Below are 27324 nucleotides of genomic sequence, written 5' to 3'. Positions count from 1 at the left end.
CTGATTTACATGGCGTTGCAGGACTGGGTTGGTGAGGGCTGTTCAGCCTGGCAGAATCTGCTTGCAGTCTGATCCTGGCTGCCAGAGATAGTGGTCATGTATGACTGAGTTGGGTTTGCATGAATGTGTGTGTGTGTGTGTGTCGTGTGTGTGTGTGTGTGTGTGTCTGTGTCTGTGTCTGTGTCTGTGTCTGTGTATGTAAACTACTTCAGAAAAAGGCCTTTTGGCCAAAATCTTATTTGTTCAGCAGTCTTTTTGTTGTGCCTATCTGTGACTCAGCATCTCCACTATATGGTGAGTAGCAATTCATCCTTTTCATAATACACACACAAAAAAAGTTTTGCATCAACTCAGTTCGATAGTTAAGGAAGCTGTACAGAAAATTGGAATAGAGATCAACATAAACATCATTTCCACCCTTTTTATTGCTCATGAAAACCATACATTGCATGTTGTACCCCCACACAGTGAGACCTTCAGAGGAGGTTGTCCAGATTGCTGTACACACTGGTACCTCTAATACCCAATAGCATGTCCTCTGCACTGATGCTTGCCTGTATTCATCGTGGCATACTATCCACAAGTTCATCATGGCACTGTTGGTCAAGGTTGTCCCACTCCTCAACAGTGATTGGGTGTAGGTCCCTCAGAGTGGTTGGTGGGTCTTGTCATCCATAAACAACCATTTTCAATCTATCCCAGGCACGTTTGATAGTGTTCATGTCTGGAGAACATGCTGGCCACTCTAGTTGAGCAATGTTGTTATCCTGAAGGAAGTCATTCACAATGATGGGGGCTCAAATTGTCCCAGGAAGAAGAATGCCTCGCCAATATGCTCCTGATATGGTCGCATTATCGGTCGGAGGATGACATTCATGCATCGCACAACCATTACGGCGCCTTCCATGAGCACCAGCAGTGTATGTCGGCCCCACATAATGTGACCCCAAAACAGCAGGGAACCTCCACCTTGCTGCACTCGCTGTGTCTAAGGCACTGCCAAACACATCTCCGATGACTGTCTGGTTGAAGGTATATGCGACACTCATCGGTGAAGAGGACATGATTCCAATCCTGAATGGTCCATTCGGCATGTTGTTGGGCCTGCCTGTACCATGCTGCATGGTGTCGTGGTTGCAAAGATGGACCTCACCATGGACATCGGGAATGAAGTTGCACATCATGCAGCTTATTGCGCACAGTTTGAGTTGTAACACGACGTCCTGTGGCTGCATGAAAAGCATTATTCAACATGGTGGCATTGCTGTCAGGGTTCCTCCAAACCATAATCTTTAGGTAGTGGTCATCCACTGCAGTAGTAGCCCTTGGGAGGCTGAGCAAGGCATATCATCAACAGTTCCTGTCTCTCTGTATCTCCTCCATGTCTGAACAACATCGCTTTGGTTCACTCCGAGACACCTGGACACTTCTCTTGTTGAGAGCCCTTCCTGTCACATAGTAACAATACAGACATGATCGATCTCTGGTATTGACCGTCTAGGCATGGTTAAACTACAGGCAACACGAGCCGTGTACCTCCTTCCTGGGGGAATGACTGGAACTGATTGGCTGTTGGACCACCTCCATCTAATAGTCACTGCTCATGCATGGTTGTTTACATCTTTGGGCAGGTTTAGTGTCATCTCTGAACAGTCAAAGGGACTGTGTCTGTGATACAGTATCCATAGTTGACTTCTGTCTTCAGATGTTCTGGGAACTGGGGTGATGCAAAACTTTTTTTGATGTGTGTATTATGAGTATGTGGGATTTTTTGTTGCCGCAGTATGCTCTGTTTAAAAAGAAGTGTGATGTCCGTTGTTGTTGACAATATCCCAAATACAATAGAAATGTGGAAGTTTGTGTTTGAGTATGTCTGTTATTCCTTCATGCTAAAACAGCTTGATGAATTTGTAAGAAATTTGGCATGAAATTAGCTTATGCCTTGAATTAACACAAAGGCAAACTTTTGTTGAAAAAAAAATCGCTGTTCCCATTGGATAGTTGATGTTGACTACTGTTCCCACGATATAGGCAATATGATCTGTGAAAGTTAACTATTAAATGAATGAATTACGTTTAGCATGGAGGCTAGTTTTTAACTATTGTGACAAATTAAATAAGTTCGCACATAAATCAAGAACAGTAGAAATATTCCTCTAGGATAAAATCATCACTACACTCACTAATAGTGTAATAATGTATGCACATGAAAATATTTTGCAGCATATAGAATGTTTGGGAAGTGTATTGGATTGTGATATTGTGGAAATTCTTAAATATTGATGTGGCTGTTCTGTTCGAATTTGAATAACTTATAATTCTTTTGCATATTTCGTTTGCTTTTAGGGTCTCAATAGTTCAAAGGAATTAATGTTGAGAACTGGGATTGCGGAAGTGTATTATATTGCGATGTTATTGGGGTTTTTACATTGACATAATTTTTCTCTTTGGATTTCAATGACACACAGTTTTTTTGGTGATTTCGATTGCTTCTACCATATTGGAAATTTGCTTTTATGGAAATTGATGTGGTTTTTTTGGATGGATGTGAGTAATTCATAGTTTCATGATTTTCTTGGTTTGTGGGATCTCAATAGTTTGTTTCTCCATTAGGTTTGTTGTTTCTTTCCTTTGGTTAATTGACATTTGTTTTGGATTAATGACTTTGTCATCTATTTGGTTGTACTGTTGCTAGTTTAGTTAGTTATTAGGTTAGTTTAATTAGGTCATATCTGTTATGACATTAGTTCCCCAGTTTAAGTGTTAGTGTTTAAATTTCTAATGATTGGCAAATGCTAGTTGAATATTTCACAGAGCTCACAATGAGTGCAAACTATGAAGATAGCGAGTTTGGAGTAGATTACTACTTGTTCCATAGGTCATGAACCCAACACTTCATAATGATGTGGAATGTGTCAGTTTAACAAAAGGTAGAAGGAGTTGTCATTCAGAAATTCTTTTAATTTGTTTTTAAATGTGGTTGGCTATCTATCATACTTCTGATGCTATTTGGTAAATAACCAAAGATTTTGTGGCAGCATAACTCACCCCTTCCTGTGCGAAAATTAGATTTAACCCAAAATAGTGAAGATCAGCCTTTCTCCAACAATTATTAGTTCATTCTGAACAATGGAGAATTGAGCAAGTGGAGCATCAGGCAAATGCTTGAGCACCTGAAACTTTGACATAGTCTGATGCTCAACATCAACAGAACACTGAACGCATTGCATTTCATCATGTAGCTGATACACCAGATCAGTCATATGCGCAGTGATAGTATATGAGTCAGCAGAACATATGGCCATTCAGTGTGCCTTTGAGGCAGTTGGAGACGCGGCTTCTCAAAGTCAGCAGAATGCAGCATGCATAGCCTCTGTGCGTTCCTCTGAAACAGTCAAAGAGTCTAAGAGGCAGTTGTGAGCCAGCTCACTATTGCTCATCAAAAGTTGAAGATTAACAGATATTTGCAGTGAATACCTGGGGACTTCTTAAAAATGTACTTTTTGACTATGATATAAGTTTAGATTACACTAATCACAGGCTCATCAAAACTGACAGTGTGAACAAGGCTTTCAGATTTTGCAGGGCACTGAAATGGAAGGCGGAAATGGTAGGAATGTGTTGTTCTGGGGCAAGGTATCCATTCTACTTTAAAAGAACTGGTCAGTCCTTTAAAGGAATTATTTTCTGGCAAGACTGATGAGCCACAGCAATTCCTCACCATACAAAATAATATAATTCATGTTTTCACATGGCCTCCTTTGGAGCAGATGCCTGGGTTTTCGCCAAATTTTATGGTGCAGGGGCAAGTGCACCACAATATAGGGGCCCCTTTACCTCCGTCCAATTGTCAAGCACAATTTTTGCAAGTTTACTTTATGGGAGACAATGAGGTGGAGACTAATAGTGTCAAATTATTCAGGAAGTTGAATAGGTGATCATACTGAAAATACAAAAATTTCTGTACGATCATATTATGTTGGTGCATGAATTAGAAACAGCTCTTGAGAATGTGCCTGACGAGAGCTGCAAGGTGGTGATCCACACGGGTCACATGCTGAGCAGGCAGCATGCACGTCGCTTCAATGAGCTGGCCGTGGCCAAGGTCATGGCTGTAAGTGTGGGCATCGATCCCACCACCCCAAGGGATACTGGTCTGCACAAGCACACTGGCTCTCTCACCAGGATCATGTCCGTCCCTGGTAGCTGAGTGGTCAGCATGATGAAATGTCATACCTAACGGCCCGGGTTCAATTCTGGGCTGGGTCAGAGATTTTCTTTGCTCAGGGACTGGGTGTTGTGTTGTCCTTATCATCATCATTTCATCCCCATTGACACGCAAGTCGCCGAAGTGGCGTCAACTCGAAAGACTTGCACCAGGAAAATGGTCTACACGACGGGAGGCCCTAGTCACTCAGCATTTCCATTTACCAGTATCATATATATGTATTGCTACTATATTTTCTACAGTATCCCATTATGTTTCGGAAACTGCAAATTGGATAATATTTCATTATCCCTCAAACAGATCTTATGACTGGGCAACTGAACCTGAACAAAATAGTGATGTGCTTGGATTTCTGCATGTTTCACCTGATGGTCCACAAACACAACTTCAGCTTGCCTCTACAGTGGTAGGAATTCTGTCCCAATTTTTGGTAGATGTGTATTTGAAGATGGAGAATGAGTGTCCAATATACATAGCACTAAACCCAAAACAAGCTGCATGCAGAGAATTACATCCATCTGCAAGATGCCATTGCGAACCATTGTGAACAACAGCAGTGTGAATCCAAATGACTTAGGTCAGAGGGTCATTTTCCTGTCATCATTCATGATCAGTCCTAAGTACCTTCACGAATGTATTCAGAACCCATTCTATTATGTCTGAAACTATGGTCAACAACATTCTGTTCATCGCCTTCACATGCAACTGATCCTGGACTGAGATTGGGGGGAATTAATGGACAGGCAGAAACTGACAGACCACAATGAAATTGTACTGTGACTGTTTAAAGTGCAAAATCTGGTGGCCCTGCTCATGAAAAGGCATGTTTTTGGCGAGGCACAGTGCTTCATGTATTCAACTGAGTGCCAAAACATGGCTTGCCACATATGCACTTGCTGCTGTTGTTAAAACAGAAATTGCACGCAAACCAAAGCGATGAGGTGCTATCGGCAGAGCTGTTCGACCCCAGCTATATGACATGGTCACTGAGGGCCTAATCTGTGGTTTGTTTGTCCCTACGTCCAGGTGCCTGAAGGTTGGGGGGAAGTGCACCAAAAAGTATTCTTTGGCATTATTAAAAGAGACCAAAAAGAACTAGAATGGATATCAGTTGCACAGGTGCAGAGCACTCAAGGATGGGGATATATGATCACAATTAAAGAGACAGGTACCATGCAAGATGTCGCAGTGGACAACAGTTGCATGGTTCCATACTCACCATTTCTTTCCAAAATTTTTAATGCCAACATTAATGAGGAGTTTTGTAACTCTATTCAGGCAGTTAAATACAGTTGCAAGTACATAAACAAAGATAGTAACCAGGTGCTATTTATTGTGTAACAGTACAGCTACGCTAATACTGACCCCAGAGCTGAAGTACGGGTGTTTAGAGCAGGTTGATAGATCAGCAGCAATGAAGCAGTATGGTGAATATTGAGCTGCCACTTCACAAGAAGCACCTGACAGTGACACATGTCATGGTGCACCTTTCCAAAGGTGAGCATGTGTACTTCATGGAGCCCTTCTTGTGTGATCAAGTAGTGACACCACCCTCACCGCATTTTTCCGTGTCTGCCAGATGGATGACTTTACCTGAACTTTACTGTATGCAGAAGTACCAAAATATTACACATGGTTCACTTCATAGAAAGACTGGATATGTCATGTGCAGGGCACCTCCGTCAAAGGTTGGCCATTTGTGAAGGTGTCCATTGCATTGGGCAGAATTTACACTGTTCATTTAACACGCTTGCTGTATGGTTGCTGGTGACCTAGGTCTGGAGCCTTGTCTGTTTTCAGTCCCTTAAAACAGTTGAAGGACAGGAAAAAGCCATGTTACAGTGAGCATGTGAGGTGTTAGGACTTTTGGAAGATAATAGCCATTTTGATGCCATATGCAATATTGTGCTGGTCATTAGCCAAGTTGAGAGAGCTCTTTGCTATCATGTTGAGTGTCTGCAGACCCCCAAACCCCGTAACACTTTGAAACAAACATAAAACCACGATATTGGAAGAGATTGCACACTGGTACCAAGAGACAGCAGAGGCCTGTGATGGCATAAATTTGAAGGGGAAAAAATGCACCATGAAGAAATTACCCAAATGAAATGGAAATCAATAGATGTTATACATTTGCTGACAAACAAATGATAACAATATCAGAAAAATTCGATGATTTATTCAAGAGAAAGAGCTTCACATATTGAGCGAAACAATAATGCATTGGTCCACCTCTGGCCCCTATACAAGCAGTTATTCAGCTTGGCATTGATTCATAGACTTGTTGGATGTTCTTCTGAGGGGTATCGTGCTGAATTCTGTCCAGTTGGCACATTAGATTATCAAAATCCTGAGTTGGTTGGAGGGCTGTGCCCATTCACTCACATTGAATGGAGTAGAATTGCCTTTAGTGATGAATCTCACTTTGAGCTCAATGTTTTCTGTCTCAAGTCAATGTTGAAATACAACATATTTTCATACCTTTTGATACCAGTTTTGTGTTGCATTTTATAGCCTTTGAAAATGTCAAAATGTCAAAACACATAAGCCAGTTTTGAAAATAAAACATCTGAAAGTTACTAGAGTGCATTAAAGTTTGTGGTGCAACTGCCTTGCTGGGGATAATAGTTGCCAAAACAGAGTACAAGTCTTTATAAATGTTGATCTCGAAAAATGAAGATGAAATAAAAGTTCTTGAAGTTGGATGGATGTAATTCAGATTTTTTTTATGAGTGTTTGCAAGAACTTAATCCATGTTCGTTGCTCTGCTGCAGCCAATTCTTACTGTATATTACTTTAGTGATGAAAGGCCACAGAACATCGTGTGATTCTCTAATGATGTGAAAAGTCAAAGAAAATTTCATCACAAATTTATTTGATGTTATGTCACACAGTTCAGCTCAAAATTTCACATTGTATTGGTCCTCCTACATGATTTTTCTGAGGTCTCATATAATCCTCCTAACAAATCCAACATCATTACATATAGCAATTTCATTAATTACAATCATAGAAACTGTTCAAAATAACTGAAAATGCTATCAATGCAATGTAGATGGCTAGATAAAAAATCTTCTCACCAAGCGGTGACAGGAGAAAACACACACACACACACACACACACACACACACACGCGCGCGCGCGTTTAACTCACACACGCGTTTAACTTAAGCAAGCTTTCACAGCTACTGACTCTTTCTTCTGGGAGAAGAGTTGAAGGGAAAGGAAGAGGGCTGAAACCGGAGAGGTGTAGGAAAAGGAGTAAAGTTCAGAAAGAGGAAGGAGTCACTGGCACCGAAAGCTTGCAAGAGTTAAATCTTTTTGTGTGTGTGTGTGTGTGTGTGTGTATGTGTGTTCTCTTGCCATTCCATTTGAACTACTGATGGCCTCGGGAGAGCCAGTCATGACAAAACTCTACCATCTGGTGAGCACGATGTATGAGACAGGCGAAATACCCTCAGACTTCAAGAAGAATATAATAATTCCAATCCCAAAGAAAGCAGGTGTTGACAGATGTGAAAATTACCGAACTATCAGTTTAATAAGTCACAGCTGCAAAATACTAACGCGAATTCTTTACAGACGAATGGAAAAACTGGTAGAAGCCCACCTCGGGGAAGATCAGTTTGGATTCCGTAGAAATGTTGGAACATGTGAGGCAATACTGACCTTACGACTTATCTTAGAAGAAAGATTAAGAAAAGGCAAACCTACGTTTCTAGCATTTGTAGACTTAGAGAAAGCTTTTGACAATGTTAACTGGAATACTCTCTTTCAAATTCTGAAGGTGGCAGGGGTAAAATACAGGGAGCGAAAGGCTATTTACAGTTTGTACAGAAACCAGATGGCAGTTATAAGAGTCGAGGGGCATGAAAGGGAAGCAGTGGTTGGGAAAGGAGTAAGACAGGGTTGTAGCCTCTCCCCGATGTTATTCAATCTGTATATTGAGCAAGCAGTAAAGGAAACAAAAGAAAAATTCGGAGTAGGTATTAAAATTCATGGAGAAGAAGTAAAAACTTTGAGGTTCGCCGATGACATTGTAATTCTGTCAGAGACAGCAAAGGACTTGGAAGAGCAGTTGAACGGAATGGACAGTGTCTTGAAAGGAGGATATAAGATGAACATCAACAAAAGTAAAACGAGGATAATGGAATGTAGTCGAATTAAGTCGGGTGATGCTGAGGGAATTAGATTAGGAAATGAGAAACTTAAAGTAGTAAAGGAGTTTTGCTATTTAGGGAGTAAAATAACCGATGATGGTCGAAGTAGAGAGGATATAAAATGTAGACTGGCAATGGCAAGGAAAGCGTTTCTCAAGAAGAGGAATTTGTTAACATCGAGTATAGATTTAAGTGTCAGGAAGTCGTTTCTGAAAGTATTTGTATGGAGTGTAGCCATGTATGGAAGTGAAACATGGACAATAACTAGTTTGGACAAGAAGAGAATAGAAGCTTTCAAAATGTGGTGCTACAGAAGAATGCTGAAGATAAGGTGGGTAGATCACGTAACTAATGAGGAGGTATTGAATAGGATTGGGGAGAAGAGAAGTTTGTGGCACAACTTGACTAGAAGAAGGGATCGGTTGGTAGGACATGTTTTGAGGCATCACGGGATCACAAATTTAGCATTGGAGGGCAGTGTGGAGGGTAAAAATCGTAGAGGGAGACCAAGAGATGAATACACTAAGCAGATTCAGAAGGATGTAGGTTGCAGTAGATACTGGGAGATGAAGAAGCTTGCACAGGATAGAGTAGCATGGAGAGCTGCATCAAACCAGTCTCAGGACTGAAGACCACAACAACAACAACATAGAAAATGTTATCATTCAGAGATAGAAATTGAAACACATGAAATAGGAAAAAAAGTCAAATATGCATTTGTCATTTTCTTGGGAAAATAAGTGAAATGGTTCAAATAAACACTGCTGATTAAACTAAATTATCCCAAGTATTCCTAGCATGTTTACTGTATCAAAGAAGAGTACATTATTTTTTAGTATACATTATTTATTAGTGTAGATGGAATTTCAATATATAATACATGTAGCCTAAATAGATACTTCATTTACATTTTCAGTTAGTCTTTTATTGTGAATTACAGTAATTACACAGTAATTAGATGCATTTCTGTTAAACAATAGTGTAGCAAGTTGATAGTGTGACAAACAGAGTTGTTACAGGTTTATAACTGCATTTTATAAAGTATTGTGATGTTTCTTTTGTTACCCAATTGTTTGTAAATGAGGAGTCCTAATTGCTATTAATTGAATCAATGATATGTGTTCCTAGCAATGGATGGACATAATGTTAGCCGACACACTGCCATGAAGTTGTTAAAAATGACATTGCCCTGCTCAAAAGCAAAATTTACATGCTCAGGGGTCACATAATTCTCCACCCCCCACCCCCCCATTCTCATCCCATATGGTAAATCTCTCCTGAACCGCAGTTCTGTGTGACTTTCCCAAAATCTACCCCTTTTCCTAGACCTCTCCAGTCCCTTTCCTCCACCCTTCTTCCTTCTACTTCAACCCTTCTGCCTGAAGAAGGAGCCACTGGTCCTGAAAGCTTGCCAGTCACAACAGTATTTTATATGTGTGTGTTCTGCCACCACTTGGTGAGTAGATATTTTTTATCTATCCAATTAAATAATTTCCTGATTGTGTAGCAGATAAATGAGCTGTTATGAAGGCTTTACTTGCTAAGCAAGTAAAGTTAAATCTTTCGCTTCGCGAAAAATTTGTAAATTTCTAGGGCTACACTCAGGCTCACAGAATCGGATATTTTTGGTAAATGTTTGATTTCTCTTAATTCTCCTCCTAGTTAGTAAGAAATAGAACTGCCACGAGTGACCACTATAAACAGCTTTATTTGAAGCTACAAGTTTAGATTTTCCATCATTGTCAAATTTCTTACAGTCAGCACATTTGATGTTCTATGTGCCTTGACATTTCACCAAAGTAATGTTGTTGGCAAATATGCTGACAAAAAAAAATTACAACACCAAAACATAAGTGAGGTAGAGTAATTAAATTTCTGAAATACATTTGTCTAGGTAACGTTTTTAAGTGATTAACATTGCAAGATCACAGGTTAATGTAGGTGTGAGATTAGCCATTGCAGAAATGAAGTGCTGGCATCTTAATAACTGGTGTAACTACTCAGGAGGACGTTGTTATCAGGTGAAAGAAAACTGGCGTTCTACGGATCTGAGTGTGGAATGTCAGATTCCTTAAACGGGCAGGTAGGTTAGAAAATTTAAAAAGGGAAATGGATAGGTTAAAGTTAGATATAGTGCGAATTAGTGAAGTTTGGTGGCAGGAGGAAGAAGACTTTTGGTCAGGTGAATACAGGGTTATAAATACAAAATCAAATAGGGGTAATGCAGGAGTAGATTTAATAATGAATAAAACAATAGGAATGCGGGTAAGCTACTACAAACAGCACAGCGAACGCACTGTTGTGGCCAAGATAGACACTAAGCCCACACCTACGACAGTAGTACAAGTCTATATGCCAACTAGCTCTGCAGATAATGAAGAAATTGAAGAAATGTATGATGAAATAAAAGAAATTATTCAGATAGTGAAGGGAGATGAAAATTTAATAGTCATGGGTGACTGGAATTTGGTAGTAGGAAAAGGGAGAGAAGGAAACATAGTAGGTGAATATGGATTGGGCATAAGAAATGAAAGAGGAAGCCGCCTGGTGGAATTTTGCACAGAGCACAACTTAATCATAGATAACACTTGGTTCAAGAATCATAAAAGAAGGTTGTATACATGGAAGAAGCCTGGAGATACTGACAGATTTCAGATAGATTATATAATGGTAAGACAGAGATTTAGGAACCAGGTTTTAAATTCTAAGACATTTCCAGGGGCAGATGTGGACTCTGACCACAATCTGTTGGTTATGAACTGTAGATTAAAACTGAAGAAACTGCAAACAGGTGGGAATTTAAGGAGATGGGATCTGGATAAACTGATTAAACCAGAGGTTATACAGAGTTTCAGGGAGAGCATTAGGGAACAATTGACAAGAATGGGGGAAAGAAATACAGTAGAAAAAGAATGGGTAGATTTGAGGGATGAAGTAGTGAAGGCAGCAGAGGATCAAGTAGGTAAAAAGACGAGGGCTAGTAGAAATTCTTGGGTGACAGAAGAAATATTCAATTTAATTGAGGAAAGGAGAAAATATAAAAATGCAGTAAATGAAGCAGGCAAAAAGTAATACAAACGACTCAAAAATGCGATTGACAGGAAGTGCAAAATGGCTAAGCAGGGGTGGCTAGAGGACAAATGTAAGGATGTAGAGGCTTATCTCACTAGGGGTAAGATAGATACTGCCTACAGGAAAATTAAAGAGACCTTTGGAGAAAAGAGAACCAATTGTATGAATATCAAGAGCTCAGGAAACCCAGTTCTAAGCAAGGAAAGGAAGACACAAAGGTGGGAGGAGTATATAGAGGGTCTATACAAGGACGGTGTACTTGAGGACAATATCATGGAAATGGAAGAGGATGTAGATGAAGATGAAATGGGAGATATGATACTGCGTGAAGAGTTTGACAGAGCTCTGAAGGACCTTAGTCGAAACAAGGCCCCCGGAGTAGACAACGTTCCATTAGAACTACTGACAGCCTTGGGAGAGCCAGTCCTGACAAAACTCTACCATCTGGCGAGCAAGATTTATGAGACAGGCGAAATACCCTCAGACTTCAAGAAGAATATAATAATTCCAATCCCAAAGAAAGCAGGTGTTGGCAATTGTGAAAATTACCGAACTATCAGTTTAATAAGTCACAGCTGCAAAATACTAACGCGAATTCTCTACAGACGAATGGAAAAACTGGTAGAAGCCGACATCGGGGAAGATCAGTTTGAATTCCGTAGAAATGTTGGAACATGTGAGGCAATACTGACCCTACGACTTATCTTAGAAGAAAGATTAAGGAAAGGCAAACCTACGTTTCTAGCATTTGTAGACTTAGAGAAAGCTTTTGGCAATGTTGATTGGAATACTCTCTATCAAATTCGGAAGGTGGCAGGGGTAAAATACAGAGAACGAAAGGCTATTTACACCTTGTACAGAAACCAGATGTCAGTTATATGAGTCGAGGGGTATGAAAGAGAAGCAGTGGTTGGGAAGGGTGTGAGACAGGGTTGTAGCCTATCCCCGATGTTATTCAATCTGTATATTGAGCAAGCAATAAAGGAAACAAAAGAAAAATTTGGAGTAGGTATTAAGATTCATGGAGAAGAAATAAAAACTTTTGAGGTTCGCCGATGACATTGTAATTCTGTCAGAGACAGCAAAGGACTTGGAAGAGCAGTTGAACGGAATGGACAGTGTCTTGAAGGGAGGATATAAGATGAACATCAACAAAAGCAAAACGAGGATAATGGAATGTAGTCGAATTAAGTCGGGTGATGCTGAGGGAGTTAGATTAGGAAATGAGACACTTAAAGTAGTAAAGGAGTTTTGCTATTTGGGGAGCAAAGTAACTGATGATGGTCGAAGTAGAGAGGATATACGAGGTGCATTCAAGTTCTAAGGCCTCCGATTTTTTTTCTGATTAACTACTCACCCGAAATCGATGAAACTGGCGTTACTTCTCAACGTAATCGCCCTGCAGACGTACACATTTGACCACTGGAAAATCGCTGAGGCAATAGCAGCACGGCTGGTGAAAGAGCGGCCACGGAGAGTGTCTTTCATTGTTGGAAAAAGCCAAGTCACTAGGAGCCAGGTCAGGTGAGTAGGGAGCATGAGGAATCACTTCAAAGTTGTTATCACGAAGAAACTGTTGCGTAACGTTAGCTCAATGTGTGGGTGCATTGTCTTGGTGAAACAGCACACGCGCAGCCCTTCCCAGTGTTTTTGTTGCAGTGCAGGAAGGAATTTGTTCTTCAAAACATTTTCGTAGGATGCATCTGTTACCATAGTGCCCTTTGGAACGCAATGGGTAAGGATTACGCCCTCGCTGTCCCAGAACATGGACACCATCATTTTTTCAGCACTGGCGGTTACCCAAAATTTTTTTGGTGGTGGTGAATCCGTGTGCTTCCATTGAGCTGACTGGCGCTTTGTTTCTGGATTTAAAAATGGCATCCACGTCTCATCCATTGTCACAACCGACGAAAAGAAAGTCCCATTCATGCTGTCGTTGCACGTCAACATTGCTTGGCAACATGCCACACGGGCAGCCATGTGGTCGTCAGTCAGCATTCGTGGCACCCACCTGGATGACACTTTTCGCATTTTCAGGTCGTCATGCAGGATTGTGTGCACAGAACCCACAGAAATGCCAACTCTGGAGGCGATCTGTTCAACAGTCATTCGGTGATTCCCCAAAACAATTCTCTCCACTTTCTCGATCATGTCGTCAGACCGGCTTGTGCAAGCTCGAGGTTGTTCCAGTTTGTTGTTACACGATGTTCTGCCATCATTAAACTGTCGCACCCACGAACACACTTTCGACACATCCATAACTCCATCACCACATGTCTCCTTCAACTGTCGATGAATTTCAATTGGTTTCACACCACGCAAATTCACTAAACGAATGATTGCACGCTGTTCACGTAAGGAAAACGTTGCCATTTTAAGTATTTAAAACAGTTCTCATTCTCGCCGCTGGCGGTAAAATTCCATCTGCCGTATGGTGCTGCCATCTCTGGGACGTATTGACAATGAACGCGGCCTCATTTTAAAACAATGCGCATGTTTCTATCTCTTTCCAGTCCGGAGAAAAAAAATCGGAGGCCTTAGATCTTGAATGCACCTCGTAAAATGTAGACTGGCAATGGCAAGGAAAGCGTTTCTGAAGAAGAGAAATTTGTTAACATCGAGTACAGATTTAAGTATCAGGAAGTCATTTCTGAAAGTATATGTCTGGAGTTTAGCCATGTATGGAAGTGAAACATGGACGGTAAATAGTTTGGACAAGAAGAGAATAGAAGCTTTCGAAATGTGGTGCTACAGAAGAATGCTGAAGATTAGATGGGTAGATCACGTAACTAATGAGGAGGTAATGAATAGGATTGGGGAGAAGAGGAGTTTGTGGCACAACTTGACTAGAAGAAGGGATTGGTTGGTACGACATGTTCTGAGATATCAAGGGATCACCAATTTAGTATTGGAGGGCAGCGTGGAGGGTAAAAATCATAGAGGGAGACCAAGAGATGAATACACTAAGCAGATTCAGAGGGATGTAGGCTGCAGTACGTACTGGGAGATGAAGAAGCTTGCGCAGGGTATAGTAGCATGGAGAGCTGCATCAAACCAGTCTCAGGACTGAAGACCACAACAACAACATTGTTATATCATATCAAATTATGTACCATATATCGACAATGCAGCACTCTGCTGTCAGCAATGACAACATTAATACAGTTTATCACATATATTTGTTATTTTAGGCATTTCATAATGTTTAACTAGATGTGCACTTATCAAATAACAGGCATTTAAAACATCATGCTGTGCACACGTCAGAAATCCTAAGCAACAGCCTCTATCTCTTAGTAATTTGGTCTCCACTAAAATATGAGTTTCTGTTGTATATCTTCCATCTTTATATCTTCATTCCAATACTATCATCTTTCATTGCTTGTGATCATGTGCTTTGTGCAGAATATGAAGGGCAGTTCAGCAGTTGAATAAACAAATGTTGTGTAGGCCTACATCATACTGGTTTGGCTTGTTCTTGACATCCCATGGAAGAACTTAAGACATGAGATTCAGTCTGTATTTTATTGTGTTCACATGAACAATTTCTTTCAGTAGAATATCTTTATTTTCTATATTATGGTCAGTATAATCTATACGATGTTTCACAATTTTCTTTTCGACTTATTTCTCGCATGCCTTTTGATAAAAAGTGTTCTTAAAGTGGAAGGGAAAAAAACAGATAATATTTGCCACTGGCATGTGTTATATTGTTAAAGAAAAAAAAGTTATGCAATCAGTATAAGTTACGTCTCCGAGATTTTCTTTTAATATGCATTTATCTTTTTTTTTTTTTACAGAAACACTAGTGTCCATACCAAGGATGCTGCTGGAAAAACGTGATTAAATCATTAGAGCTCTGACAACATCCAGAAACACCAGAAATACAATGGAACAAAATATTTATCATGCTGATGAAAAAGTGTTGTATATATTTATCAAAGTGCTTGTGAAATGAACTGACTGCACTGCGTACTTTTTTGTTACTCTGTTTTAGAGTAAGCTTAATAGTACTTTTAAAGAATTAAGGTACTGCAACAGTCAACTGTCATAATGATGGGCGTGACTGCTTTAAACGAAACACATCACAAGACTTGTAAATAGAAAACTGTTTACATGTACTCTGAATATAAGAGAAAGCTATAAACAGATAGCAAGCTAGTCATGTTTCTTTTGCCAGTATTGTGTTTCAAGTGCTGTGAACGAATTTCGTATCAGGTCAAGAAAGAATACATTATTGCTGACAGTGCCACATAGTAACCTACTGTCAGTACATCAAGTTATGAGTACTGAATGAACATTTTAAACTTTGTGTACCTTGGAGTGCTATGAAAGTAAAAGCAACCGAGCCATGGCAGTTTTTGATATATAACTATGTTTACATGCAGTTTCTGTTGTTCATTGTTTGTGTTTTTATCAGTAAAGAAATGTATTTTCATGTTCTCAGGCTGTTTTGACATATTTGAATATGATGTGGTGACTGGATTATGAATGTAATGGGACAGAGTATTTGTTGGCTTTACATATTATGATGGAATGGATTATTTTTCGTGTATTTATTGCCCCTTACTACCAAAAGAAACTCAAATTTTTGTTGGCATAATTTAACTATAAATTGTGTTATTCATTTAATAAATATAACTAAAAGCTTGTATTTTAAATGACTAAATATTATTGCTGTTTGTTTCCTGCTTCTATTGCAGTGCACGAGAGTTATCATTACCGGTATTCATTTGTATGCCTCTTGTAAAGTGCATGAAATGTATAACTGGTATTCATTCGTATGCCTCTTGTAAAGTGCATGAAATGGGCAGGTCCCACTGTTTTTTGACTATTGATAGTGATCAGATAGCAAACACTTCAATTAATCATGTATATTTTGATATACTATGGAAGTCACATAAATTTTGACTGCCATACACAGTAATTTATGAGGTGTTGTTCATAACCTGAGGCATGGAAATTTTAAAGAAAATGATTGGTGCATTTGTTATTAATTAATTTAAACTTCTAATTAAGTATGTTTTATGTACATACAGATTATTTTTGAGAATATAATGAAGTGTGTGGCCCTCCTCTGAGCATGTTGGTACTTGTTGGGCCGGAGTCTGTAAGCTTAGGAGTTGAAAAGTGAGATTCACAGAGCTGTGATGTAGAATTCAGATTTCTTTTCTAAAATATGCAACTAAGACATGGCTTCACTTTTTATATATTTTTATGTAGTCATACGTATAGTATATCAAATCACCTGTTTGTAAATAAATAAATTGCACTCTAGAAGAAAAAAATTAAACTGAACTTTTTGTACTTAATAAAATAAGACTTATAGAGACAAAATGTTATCAACAGTGTATTTGTTTATTCATGTTAATTTTTTCTCTAAAGAAATTAGCATGTAATAGAAATGGATAGATAACAGACTATTTAGGTAAAATGCAAAATGAGGACAGGAAATTTACATCTTATAATCTTACGACAATTCCATTTTCATCTTTAAAGCTTTAATTCAAAGGTCTTCACTATTGTAGGTGTAAATGCCTTTTTAAAGGCAAAAGTGGTATGGCATTTATAATGCCTCTTCTACAATCAGTTGCTTACAGATGTAGAAAGAGCTCTATATTTGTAACTTACCCATTTAGTAGAAGTGTTTACAGGACTTCTTTATCAGGCTTCTGAAGTATTATTTTTTCTGGTTACTGTGAAACAATTATTCAGCATAAAGCTCTTCGTTTGATTGTTCTTTTCAATGCATGTGCCACAATATGTAAAGGAATCTTCTGATTCAGATCATTAGTAAAACTATTTGATTTCCATGTTATCCAAGTTAATTTTCTTTTTACATTTTTGCACTGAATTCAGAAGTCCTTTACACTTACTAACATTGTTTGGTAATATTGGGTCAACATGTTTATTTTGTGGATCACAGTAGGTAGGACATGAATTTTCTTTTTAGTTTCTTTATTCACAGTAATTTGTAACTGAGGTTCAATATATTCACAAATTTTTAGCAACATGTTCCTGTTACCTATTTGTGGGGTACTTTTAGTTCAATATATTTTTTAAGTTTATTAATCCAATTAAGTTCATTAATCATTTTTAAATTAATTAATTTGCATTGAAATGGGTTTCCTTGCTGAAAAACTCAGATACGTTTTAGGAAAGTGTATGTAATTTAATAGAGCATCAGACACGTAAAGACAAAGAGTGACACATCTCTGTTACCAGTATCTGAGGTGTTTCAAAAATTTTTGTGGCAACAAAATTGTTGCTGAATTTTTAATCAAATAATTTCATTTATTCCCAGACTAAGGAACTGTCATTTGATGGAATTTAATAAAATGCGATCTGGAGTGTATTAAAAACAGCTCTACCACAGTTGGTGACATTTGTGATCTGAAAGGTTTTTAATTCTCAATTGAGCATAATTTTGTCTTCCTCCATGTGTTAGAAATTGAAGCACTTCTACTACACACATTTGTCTTAATTACTGTAACTACCAATAACATTCAATTTAATGTTTTTCCTCATCTTCTACAACTTCCAGTTCAACATGTGGACACTTTTTTATAATTCTCAGTACAAATTCCAGCAGTGTAGAACTAAAGGCAGGAGAAAGGAAATTAAAATCATTGGTGGGATAACTTGATAAAATATTTTTGATATCTGTTTCTATATATATTATGAGTGTTTGAGATTTTTAGTGTAGTTAGAAGCCAGTGGCTGTTTCATATTTTCTACTCACTTGTGGTTTATCATATTTACAATTTCTACATATTGGGACAATAGAATTATTTTCTTGCACCTTACAGGTTTGTTACTGGACAGGTATTAGATGTTGTTTGCAAGTACCACTGATATTTCCAAAAAGTATCAGAGTATTTGTGAGTTACTGATATTTTTTAAACAGATGAGCTAATTAACCAGAATGGTAATTTTGTGAAGGGTTTCTGGAATTTTCAGAGCTAATTTTTAACTATAATTATCTGATTTTCATGCCAATGACAGTAATATCTGGGTCGCTGTTTTAATGTGGTATATTATACTAATTTATTACTATCAAATGAAACTTAATTCATGTATCGTGAAATGTTCCTTCTGTGGTAGATGTCTGGTGTCTGGGATATCCATTTTCACTTAAAGATACCCTGATTAGCATGCCCTTAGTTACTGCACTTGAACTCATTCTGTGTAACTGAATTTTGTATTTCACCTGTATTCACAGAATTTTGCTGCATAACCACTGCCATTTTTATCCAGATACAAAGTATTGTAAGCAAATTGTGAAGGTAGGAAAACATCTGGTGGTCTATTTTAATCCACAGATGTGCAAAACAGTTATACATTACATGGATTCAGTGAAACCTATTTTAAAAGACTAATATAGATAAAAGATTTTATCTTATGGTAGTGCTCATGATATTGTGTATTGTTCCTCATATAACAATAGAAATTAAGAGGAAGTAACACCAGTAACTTCCAGAACTTATGAACTGCATTAGAGCTTGGAAATAGCTCAATGAACTTTGAATGTTCAAAGTTGTTTAAAACAAATTCAAATGAGTTAAGCCTACAAAGTTCAACCTGTTGTTTAATGCATATATCCATTACATTAATATTACAATATTTCTGCAGGTAGTACATAAAAGTGCTTAAAGAATTGTTGAAAGATATAGTAGTGCAATGTAATTGACTTGTCTTTTTATTGTCATGAAATCTAATTTCTGATACATAACATTTTAAATTGGTTTCTATTTTTATTTGTTTTTTTATTTATTATACGGGAATCAGTTTAGATTCTATCTGCTTTCACTTTTTATTAATAAAAAATCCTCTTCTTTAAATGCTCATATGCTATTATTACGCTACAGTCAGCTGTCTGTTTTCTCGTGACTCTTGTTTCATGGATTGCAACAGACATCCCAAATTTTAAAGTTTCGTATTTTGTTCTTATCTACATGTCTGTACTTCTCCTGCCACATTTTCAAAACAGTCTTCAAAGTCTTCTTTCTTAATTACATTCATTCAAAAGTACTTGGGGCTGAGTATACAGTCAAATGCTGCTGTTGTTGTTCTTTCACTGTTAACTCACATGAATAATATTATTTACTGCAAAAGAAAACAGATTTTTGTGTATATTTAAAAATTTGTTCAATATAATACTTTATGCTTACCATGTAGACATCATCCATGTAACAGTATAATTCTTGTTTTGTTAGAATCTTACATTGTCTTGTGTAAACCAGTTATAAAACAAAGAGAGCTGCTCACTTTCTTACCAATATTCAGTAACTCGTAAATTATTCTTACTTGATTCTCTTTGTTCCTCTAAAATATAAATTTCAATATTTTAACTGGAAGTTAGGTACTCTGCAACCAAGGAAGCATACTCTTTTTTATTGGGTTTATTATCTGTAATTAAAACAAATTTTATTTCCATAATAATCCAAAGCTTCCTTTTAAATGCAGATGATGTATGTTTTTGGTGTTCTCTGCAAATATATCACTAATTCTTTTAGACTGCGACTGAAATAAAACACAATTACAAATAATTGAAAGGCCCTTCATTTTAAGTATATACAATAGCTTCAATACATGTGCGCAAAATTCACTCTTTTCTTTACTTTTCTGAGCCTCTGTTCAAATATTTACATGTACAAGAGCGCAATTACTTCTGCTCACATACACTTACAGTTTGCGGTGTGTCTTAATTTTTGAACCTATACATTACAGCAAATAACACAGCAGTAATGTATAATGATGTGGCTCGTCTGTTGCTCATTAACAAAAGCATATAAGTTTCATCTTTTATTGTGCTGTTGTTAATTATGGCTTAAAATTTATGTAGCAGTGTGCATGCCTTACTGAAACTTCTGCATCTCACATTACTGCTGATAAGTTATTGCTAGTTTGCAATCGCTCTTGCACTGAACTCTCAATAAAACATTGCAGAAAATTGTTCTCACTGTGGAGGCAATATTAATATTGTATGTTTTATTATTAATAAGTTTAATGCCATTTTTAAAGTCAATAACAGGTAAATTGTAAGGCAGATAATAGAAAGCAGAAGGGAGAACTGTGTCTGACACAGTCAATGTGGTGCTCAAACGTTATTTTTCCCTACTAAAGCCACAGATCGTTTGTAAATATGTATTTAACCAAAAGTAAAGAAGGGAAAATAGATACAAATGAAAATATAATGAAAAACCCCTTTGTATATAACTGTTAAATATGTGAAAATTTTATTCTATACATTCAGTAAAATTTATCCCATTTAATATTGGCATTACTAGTAATAATAATGTACAGATTCTGAGATAGAATATTAGCATGTTTTTAATCAGCGTAATTATTTTCATACTTTCATTTAGCTTTGAAAAGAATATCGATATATGATGTAAGATTGAATCATAATGCATCTTACCATGTGTGTGATGTGATATTTACACACATTTTCTGTGAAAGCTTTTAAAAACAGAAAATAGAGTCAGGATTATATACAAAAATAAATATATATACATATATAATTTATCTCTGCTTTTAAAGGTAGTACAAAATATAATAATAAGTATAAGGAATAAGTAAATGCTAAATTTTCATATATAATGTAAATATATTTATTAGGAATGCTGTTTTTCCATAAACATTTTTAAAACTTCTTTTGAAGATAATCCAACCACTTAAGAGTTAAAAATAAACACAGACTGTATTTTTGAAAATTAGGTTAGTTTCTCATGAACACAACCTAAGGAAAGCGCTTTTAATTGTTAATAGGTAAGGTGCCATTAGGAGACTTTTTTGTTCATTTCTTCTGTTGATATTTTATTGTTAATTTTTTCATTTTTTAGTTTTATCTGTAATTTTTAATAAGCGTACTTCATTAATTGTAATTATAATGAGTTAACTGTTTCACCTAATGGTGGAAGTCAAATTTCTGTTAACATGTTATATGGTTCCACTACTACCTTCATGTTTAATTTTTGCTGTTTTTCAGAATAATAAATATTACAGTGAATTTAAATCAGATTAGTAGTCAGTAACTGGAATTTTAGAAAAAAATTTCCGAATGTGGGTAATACCCTGACTGTATAGCACCTGAATTTCTGCTTTAAAAAGTTAGGTGATTGGAAATATGTCAGGTTTTTGGCATGGTTTCATAAGCTTCTAGAGAATATTTGCACATAAACATACAGGGGTATGAAAAAATACAATTTGAGTGTAGAATGTGTGAGAAATATTGTTACTTCAGCAACACCATCTACAAGCATATTGTGTAGAATTTCTAATTGAGTAAAAATCAAAAGGATTTGTTCATAGCAGTTACAAATTAAAATATTCTACAAATCTAGAAGGAAATTGTTCAGTAACCCTTTAACTTTAAAGAAAAGCCCTTTGGCATGTGCTCCCTTGTACACATACCTACAAAAGAGCTCTGAAGAAAATTATTCAGTTCATAGTTATCTGCAGTGTTAGTGGTTTTCAGGAACAGAAAATTTCAAATTCTTACATAACTTGGACTTGGTAAAAATATTTTCATTATGTCTAATAGCCATGTGCAACACAACTGCTGAATGGAAGGTTTTAAATTATACTGAGTATATTGGCTTTATGGAATGAAAATATTGCAAATATTCTCTAATATTCTCTACTCTGGGGTCTGAAAGATCTTACATCAATAGAGTCTCTGTTCTGATTGTCATCTTATGTACATATATTTTCTTTATTTTCTAGTATAGTCTGATTGTTATTACCTTTTTCTCATATAACATTTTTGTATGGTTGCATATAAAGTGAAGATGATTCAGTAACATTAATTTGTTGAACTGTTGTGTAGTAGTTCCTATAGATATGGCAAATTCATTACTTTTGAACTTTGTTGGTATTCATAAACAAGGTATGGTAAGAAGTTAAAAAAATTAAAAAATCATATGAGATTACTAAATTATCTCAGAACTGTCTCCTTGTATTGCAGGCAGTGTAAAGTCAATGAAACGAAACACCAATGTGAAAGAATAACAGAAAACTATGAGGTCTTTCATGAAAAGGCATTTTCAGACACTTGTGATACAAATTCATGCAGTCAGAAAATTGTCAAGCCTAAGCATTATGTGGCATTTCTTTATTTAAGCAAGAACTTGTGACTGTTATTTGCCTAGTATATAACATACATTTACACTGTGATAAAATGTGTAGCCTTTGTTAATTTGGTGATTGAAATATAGTCCTGCTATCCATAAATGACAGTCTTAGTCTTTGATCTTCAATGCTGGCATCAGTTCCACATTTTTCATATTGCTGTTTGTATATTTTGTTGAAAGTAAACTGCATAAACAAAAGTTCTAATCACGTAATACTCATTGTCTTAGCTGAGATGCCTAACTCTTAAAATCAACACACATTGAGTGGAAGTAAGCTAAGCTTGATCACCGGTTTTGTCCTTCATTTAGCTACAGTTTAAATGCCACAACTTGTGGCTTTGTGTTGCTGGCCAGACAATTAATATGAGTGATGTAGGCTACCATGTGAAGATTATGGGACAACTAAGAATTAGTTGTGTTAGTGTAGGTTACCCGTCTTGAGCTGACAGCAATCTAATTAAAAAGAATTACACCAGATGCATTTCACTTTTATTTATAAAGCATCTTCTGTGGTTATTCTATAAATATGATACATACGTTTGCACATTTTTGATTGTTATAGGTTCAAAACAGCGTTTTCTTTATGAAGTGGGTCTGCATGTTACTTACTGTGTTTCTTTACATATTCTGCTCCTTCCCTCCTTGCTAGCAGTGGTCGGTGTCAAAAGGCTTCATTTCACATCTGCACTTGGCAGTTTTTAGCATTCTGTAGTATTTCCTGTGCTGCACTGTTTACAATTCACTTTCTTAAACTGTTTCTCATTCTGCACTGCCACAGTGTTTATGTCTGTGCACTGTGGCAGTGCAGAATGAGAAACAATTTAAGTAAGTGAACTGTAAATAGTGCAGCACAGTAAATACTACAGAATGCCAAAAACTGCAAAGTGCAGATGTGAAATGTAGCCTTTCGACACCAACTGCAGCTAGCAAGGAGGGAAGGAGCAGAATATGTAAAGAAATACAGAAAGTAATTTCCAGACAAACTTTATAAAGAAAATGCTGTTTTGAAACTAAAACAATAAAAAATGTTCATACGTTTGTGTCCAATTTACAGAATAACCACAGAAGATGTTTCATAAATAAAAGTGAAATGCGTCTGATGTAACACTTTTTAATTAGATTGCAATCAGCTCAAGATGGATAACCTATAGTAATGGATGTTAAGAGCTGCTGTGGAAAATGGAGACACAAACAAATGTATTAAGATTTAGCTATATACAGCTAAATTCCTTCCCTTTTTCCAGCAAAATTGTTACACTGGGAAAAAATTAAATTCATATTTTCTTTCTTGTTTCCTGCATTTAAATAAATTTTTCACATGTGTTGCCTATTTACACATTTCTCTTTTTTCCATTACTAGCACATATAGTGAATAAAATGTGAACATTACATTTCCTAGTGGCAAAAATATGTTGCTTCAGGTACATTTTGCATTTCTTTGTTACCTGTAAAGACCATATTTTATAATGTCTTTCAGTATGTGAACTTTTAACCAGCATAACCAGGACAGAGTAAATGCTGATCAGTTTTCTTCTTCTAATAGCAAATCCAAGTATTAAATAAAAAAAGATCACAGACTGAAATATTTTTTTCTGCCCTATACATTCCCACTTTATGTTTGCAACTTGAGGATGCATTGCCATTTATTTTTAATTGATTTCCCCTTGAATGCTCTTTATAAAAATATTAAGAAAATTTTCAAGGTATTTGAATATGTAGTCAACAAGATGACTTCCTTAAAATCATTTTTTAATTTATTCAACCTACATGTAATATCAAAATTTTAAGAACTTAATTACATTTTTCCCAATGTTGGCTTTTGTGGCTTTCTCTTCTTCTTCTTCTTCTTCTTCTTCTTCTTCTTCTTCTTCTTGATCAGAGGTGCAGTTGTTCACTGTGCCCCTCTTTCTCGTTCATATTATTTGGTTTTGTGTGTGTGTGTGTGTGTGTGTGTGTGTGTGCGCGCGCGTACGCATGTGTGTGCGTGTGCATGAGCAAATGTCTGTTCTTCTTCTTCTTCTTCTTCTTCTTATCCTTCACCATGGCACTGGGCTCCTCATTCTATAAAAATTTTATTGTGCTGTATATGTCTGGCATCAGTAGCTATTAGGGATGACATTGCTGCAAAATTAGTTCTTTGTTGCTTAATTGAAGTGACCATTTATGAGAATGTATACATATTTAAATGTTATAAAACAACCTTTTTTAGAATTAATAAAGTATTTGTTTGTGAATACATAACAAATTTGGTACATATTTACTTTTGCATTGAATGAAATACTGAAGTACAAAACTACTCATTCCTTTACACTCTGCTAAAACTCAAAATCTCATAATATCAGTATTGTTTTCGAATTTCTGCTTAAAATAAACAACTCATAGAATACAAATTATACACATTTTTAGATGCTTTGTTTTTCACAAACTATATACATAATCAGTAATTAAAACAGCAGTAGTGATCCAGATCAGTCTCAGTTACAAAGTATAATTCTTAAACACATTCTGCCATAGCACATGCTAGTAAAAATCTCTATATAAAATAATAATAGAAAGTAATGAAAATTAGCACAAAGAAAATGGTAACTAGAGATGAGCAACAGTTGGAAGAAACATACAGCATGCATCAGGAAGATATAGGGTCCTTCACTATTGCAAAGAAGTAACAGATAGAAACTACAAGTAGTAAACATTCCTAATTTTTGTTTTGTTTATTTATGTGATTTACACGTTTTCTTTGACAGTTTTTTTTCAATGACTGCTGTCTTCCTGTTTTGTAAATTATGCTGTTATTAATGATCATTGCCTGGAATCCTAACCGTTTAGGTGGAGAGGAAATAAATAATAAGTTTTAGTGAAGTCCAAGCAGCAAGTCATCACAAGACAGTTAATAACAATGACCGAGATTACAATTAGGTTAGTTATTGTAGGACAGCACCAAGGAATTAGAGAAAATTTAGTTATTTCATAAAAATATTCTCAGTTTTAGAATGAACATGCACTTTCCCCTAATTTAATATTATCCATATTATTTCCTCTTCTTTTCCTTAGAGAACTATTCATATTATTAGTGACAGTTAATGGAACTGAAGTGGTCATTACGTACAAGCTGATTTTTTAGGTTTTTAGGGTGATGATTTGTGTAATTTTTTCAGTATTTAATTGGTACCAGTGGGTAATAATATTAAATAACTATTTTGTCAGTTTTCTAGCCCCACCAAATGTGAGCAAAAACTCAAAACTTTTAATGATAACGTACAAAATATTTGTCAATAACAGGAGCTGTGGCATCAGAAAGAAAAGACTACTTTCTGATGAAGATGATGGAGGTTACTGCTGAAGAATCAGTTTCATTCTGTAATTTGACATAAAAAGCAAACAGACCAAGAAAATTTCATACTCACATTGTCATGAAAAGGTTCATCCTCACAGTAATGGTTATACTTACAATTTGTGTCGACTAAACACTAAGTACATAAAAAATGTGCATTTGCCCAAAACGTGGTTCTGGAACCTTCAGTAAAATGAAAAAAATTAAATCACTACCTTTTCTGATTTCTCTAATTGTTGAGACATTTATATAATTGAGGGACAAAATAAATGTTGATCCTGGCTTGATGGAACTACAGTCTGACATAGCCTTCATTATATGCAAAACGATATCCCCTGATCACCTTTTTTCATACTTCTGGGAATATGAAATATGGATTGTCAAACCATCATTGAAGTATGTCTCATTCAAATTCCTTACCTCTTTTGATAGTTTTGAATGGGCATTATCATGAAGAATAACAGCATTTGATAGAATTATAGACTGTTTCAAAACTGAACACCCGTTAAGCTGCTTAGACCAGCTGTCACACTTTTTGTATTACAAAAACGAGAAGTGTGTCAGTGGGGAGGGGCGCGTTGGGTGATATGATTTTGGAATTGATGAAAAAGTGTATTTCTATCAGTTTCCATAAGATTTTTTAAAATTTTATTTTATTTTATTTATTTTTTATGTAAAGAAATTTGTGATTGTGACTTCTGTATGAATTGAATAAACTCTCTGAATGTTTGGTAAGCACTTTTGAAGTATAAAAATTTAGTAGCAGACCTTTACAACTCTTCCATTCGTAGTCCACTGACACTACTGCTTCTACATATGTTATCTGCTTCATAAGATGGCTAATGACTCATGTTTTTTTGCGACCCAGCACTAAGTAAATAACTTGCTTTTGTAATCAGCTTCATTCATGCTTAAACAGTTCTTGTATAGAATGTTGTAGTAACTAAATATTTCTACAATGTGACTGCTCACTGTATTCAGTTTCTGGTGAACTGTAGATATGTATTGCACATGCTGCAACAACTCCATGCACTCACATCAGCACTTGATGATGACAACCAGCCGGCTCATAGAACTGTTATGCAATTAGTACAACTACTTGTGACATTATGCCCAGAATCATTTAAGCAGTTATTACATTGTGGGACAGATCAGCTTTATTGGTCTTCCTGTTTCGCATAAAATGGTATGAACGGTAGTGTTATGTGGACCAGTTAACTGTGCTTCTTACATTTGACATGTGGACTGATGTCAGTATTCATTACCTGCTGTTATGGAAATATGAAGTGAAGATTTTGTACTATACTGTTAACTCATTATAAATTGTTTTATTAACAAAATCACTGTTAATAGAATTATTTTGAATAGTATTGTTATGTGTTCAACAAGTGGTTTTTT

The 27324-nt window shown here is 36.3% G+C and overlaps 1 protein-coding gene across 1 annotated transcript in view; it reads left to right on the top strand.

Annotated features, from left to right (window-relative positions):
- LOC126174755 (calmodulin-binding transcription activator 1) overlaps positions 1–22698 on the top strand; it is a 1816127-nt gene extending 1793429 nt beyond the window's left edge. The window contains exon 30 of the mRNA XM_049921082.1: positions 15261–22698. Within this exon, the coding sequence (XP_049777039.1) occupies positions 15261–15303 (43 nt within the window). The 3' untranslated portion in view covers positions 15304–22698. The remainder of the gene's footprint in view (positions 1–15260) is intronic.
- Positions 22699–27324: the final 4626 nt, after the last annotated feature.

The sequence above is a fragment of the Schistocerca cancellata genome, chromosome 3 (assembly GCF_023864275.1).
Source record: "Schistocerca cancellata isolate TAMUIC-IGC-003103 chromosome 3, iqSchCanc2.1, whole genome shotgun sequence".
NCBI classification, from domain to species: domain Eukaryota; kingdom Metazoa; phylum Arthropoda; class Insecta; order Orthoptera; family Acrididae; genus Schistocerca; species Schistocerca cancellata.
Note: the sequence above shows the minus strand (reverse complement) of the source record. Positions and strands in the feature narration are given on the sequence as shown.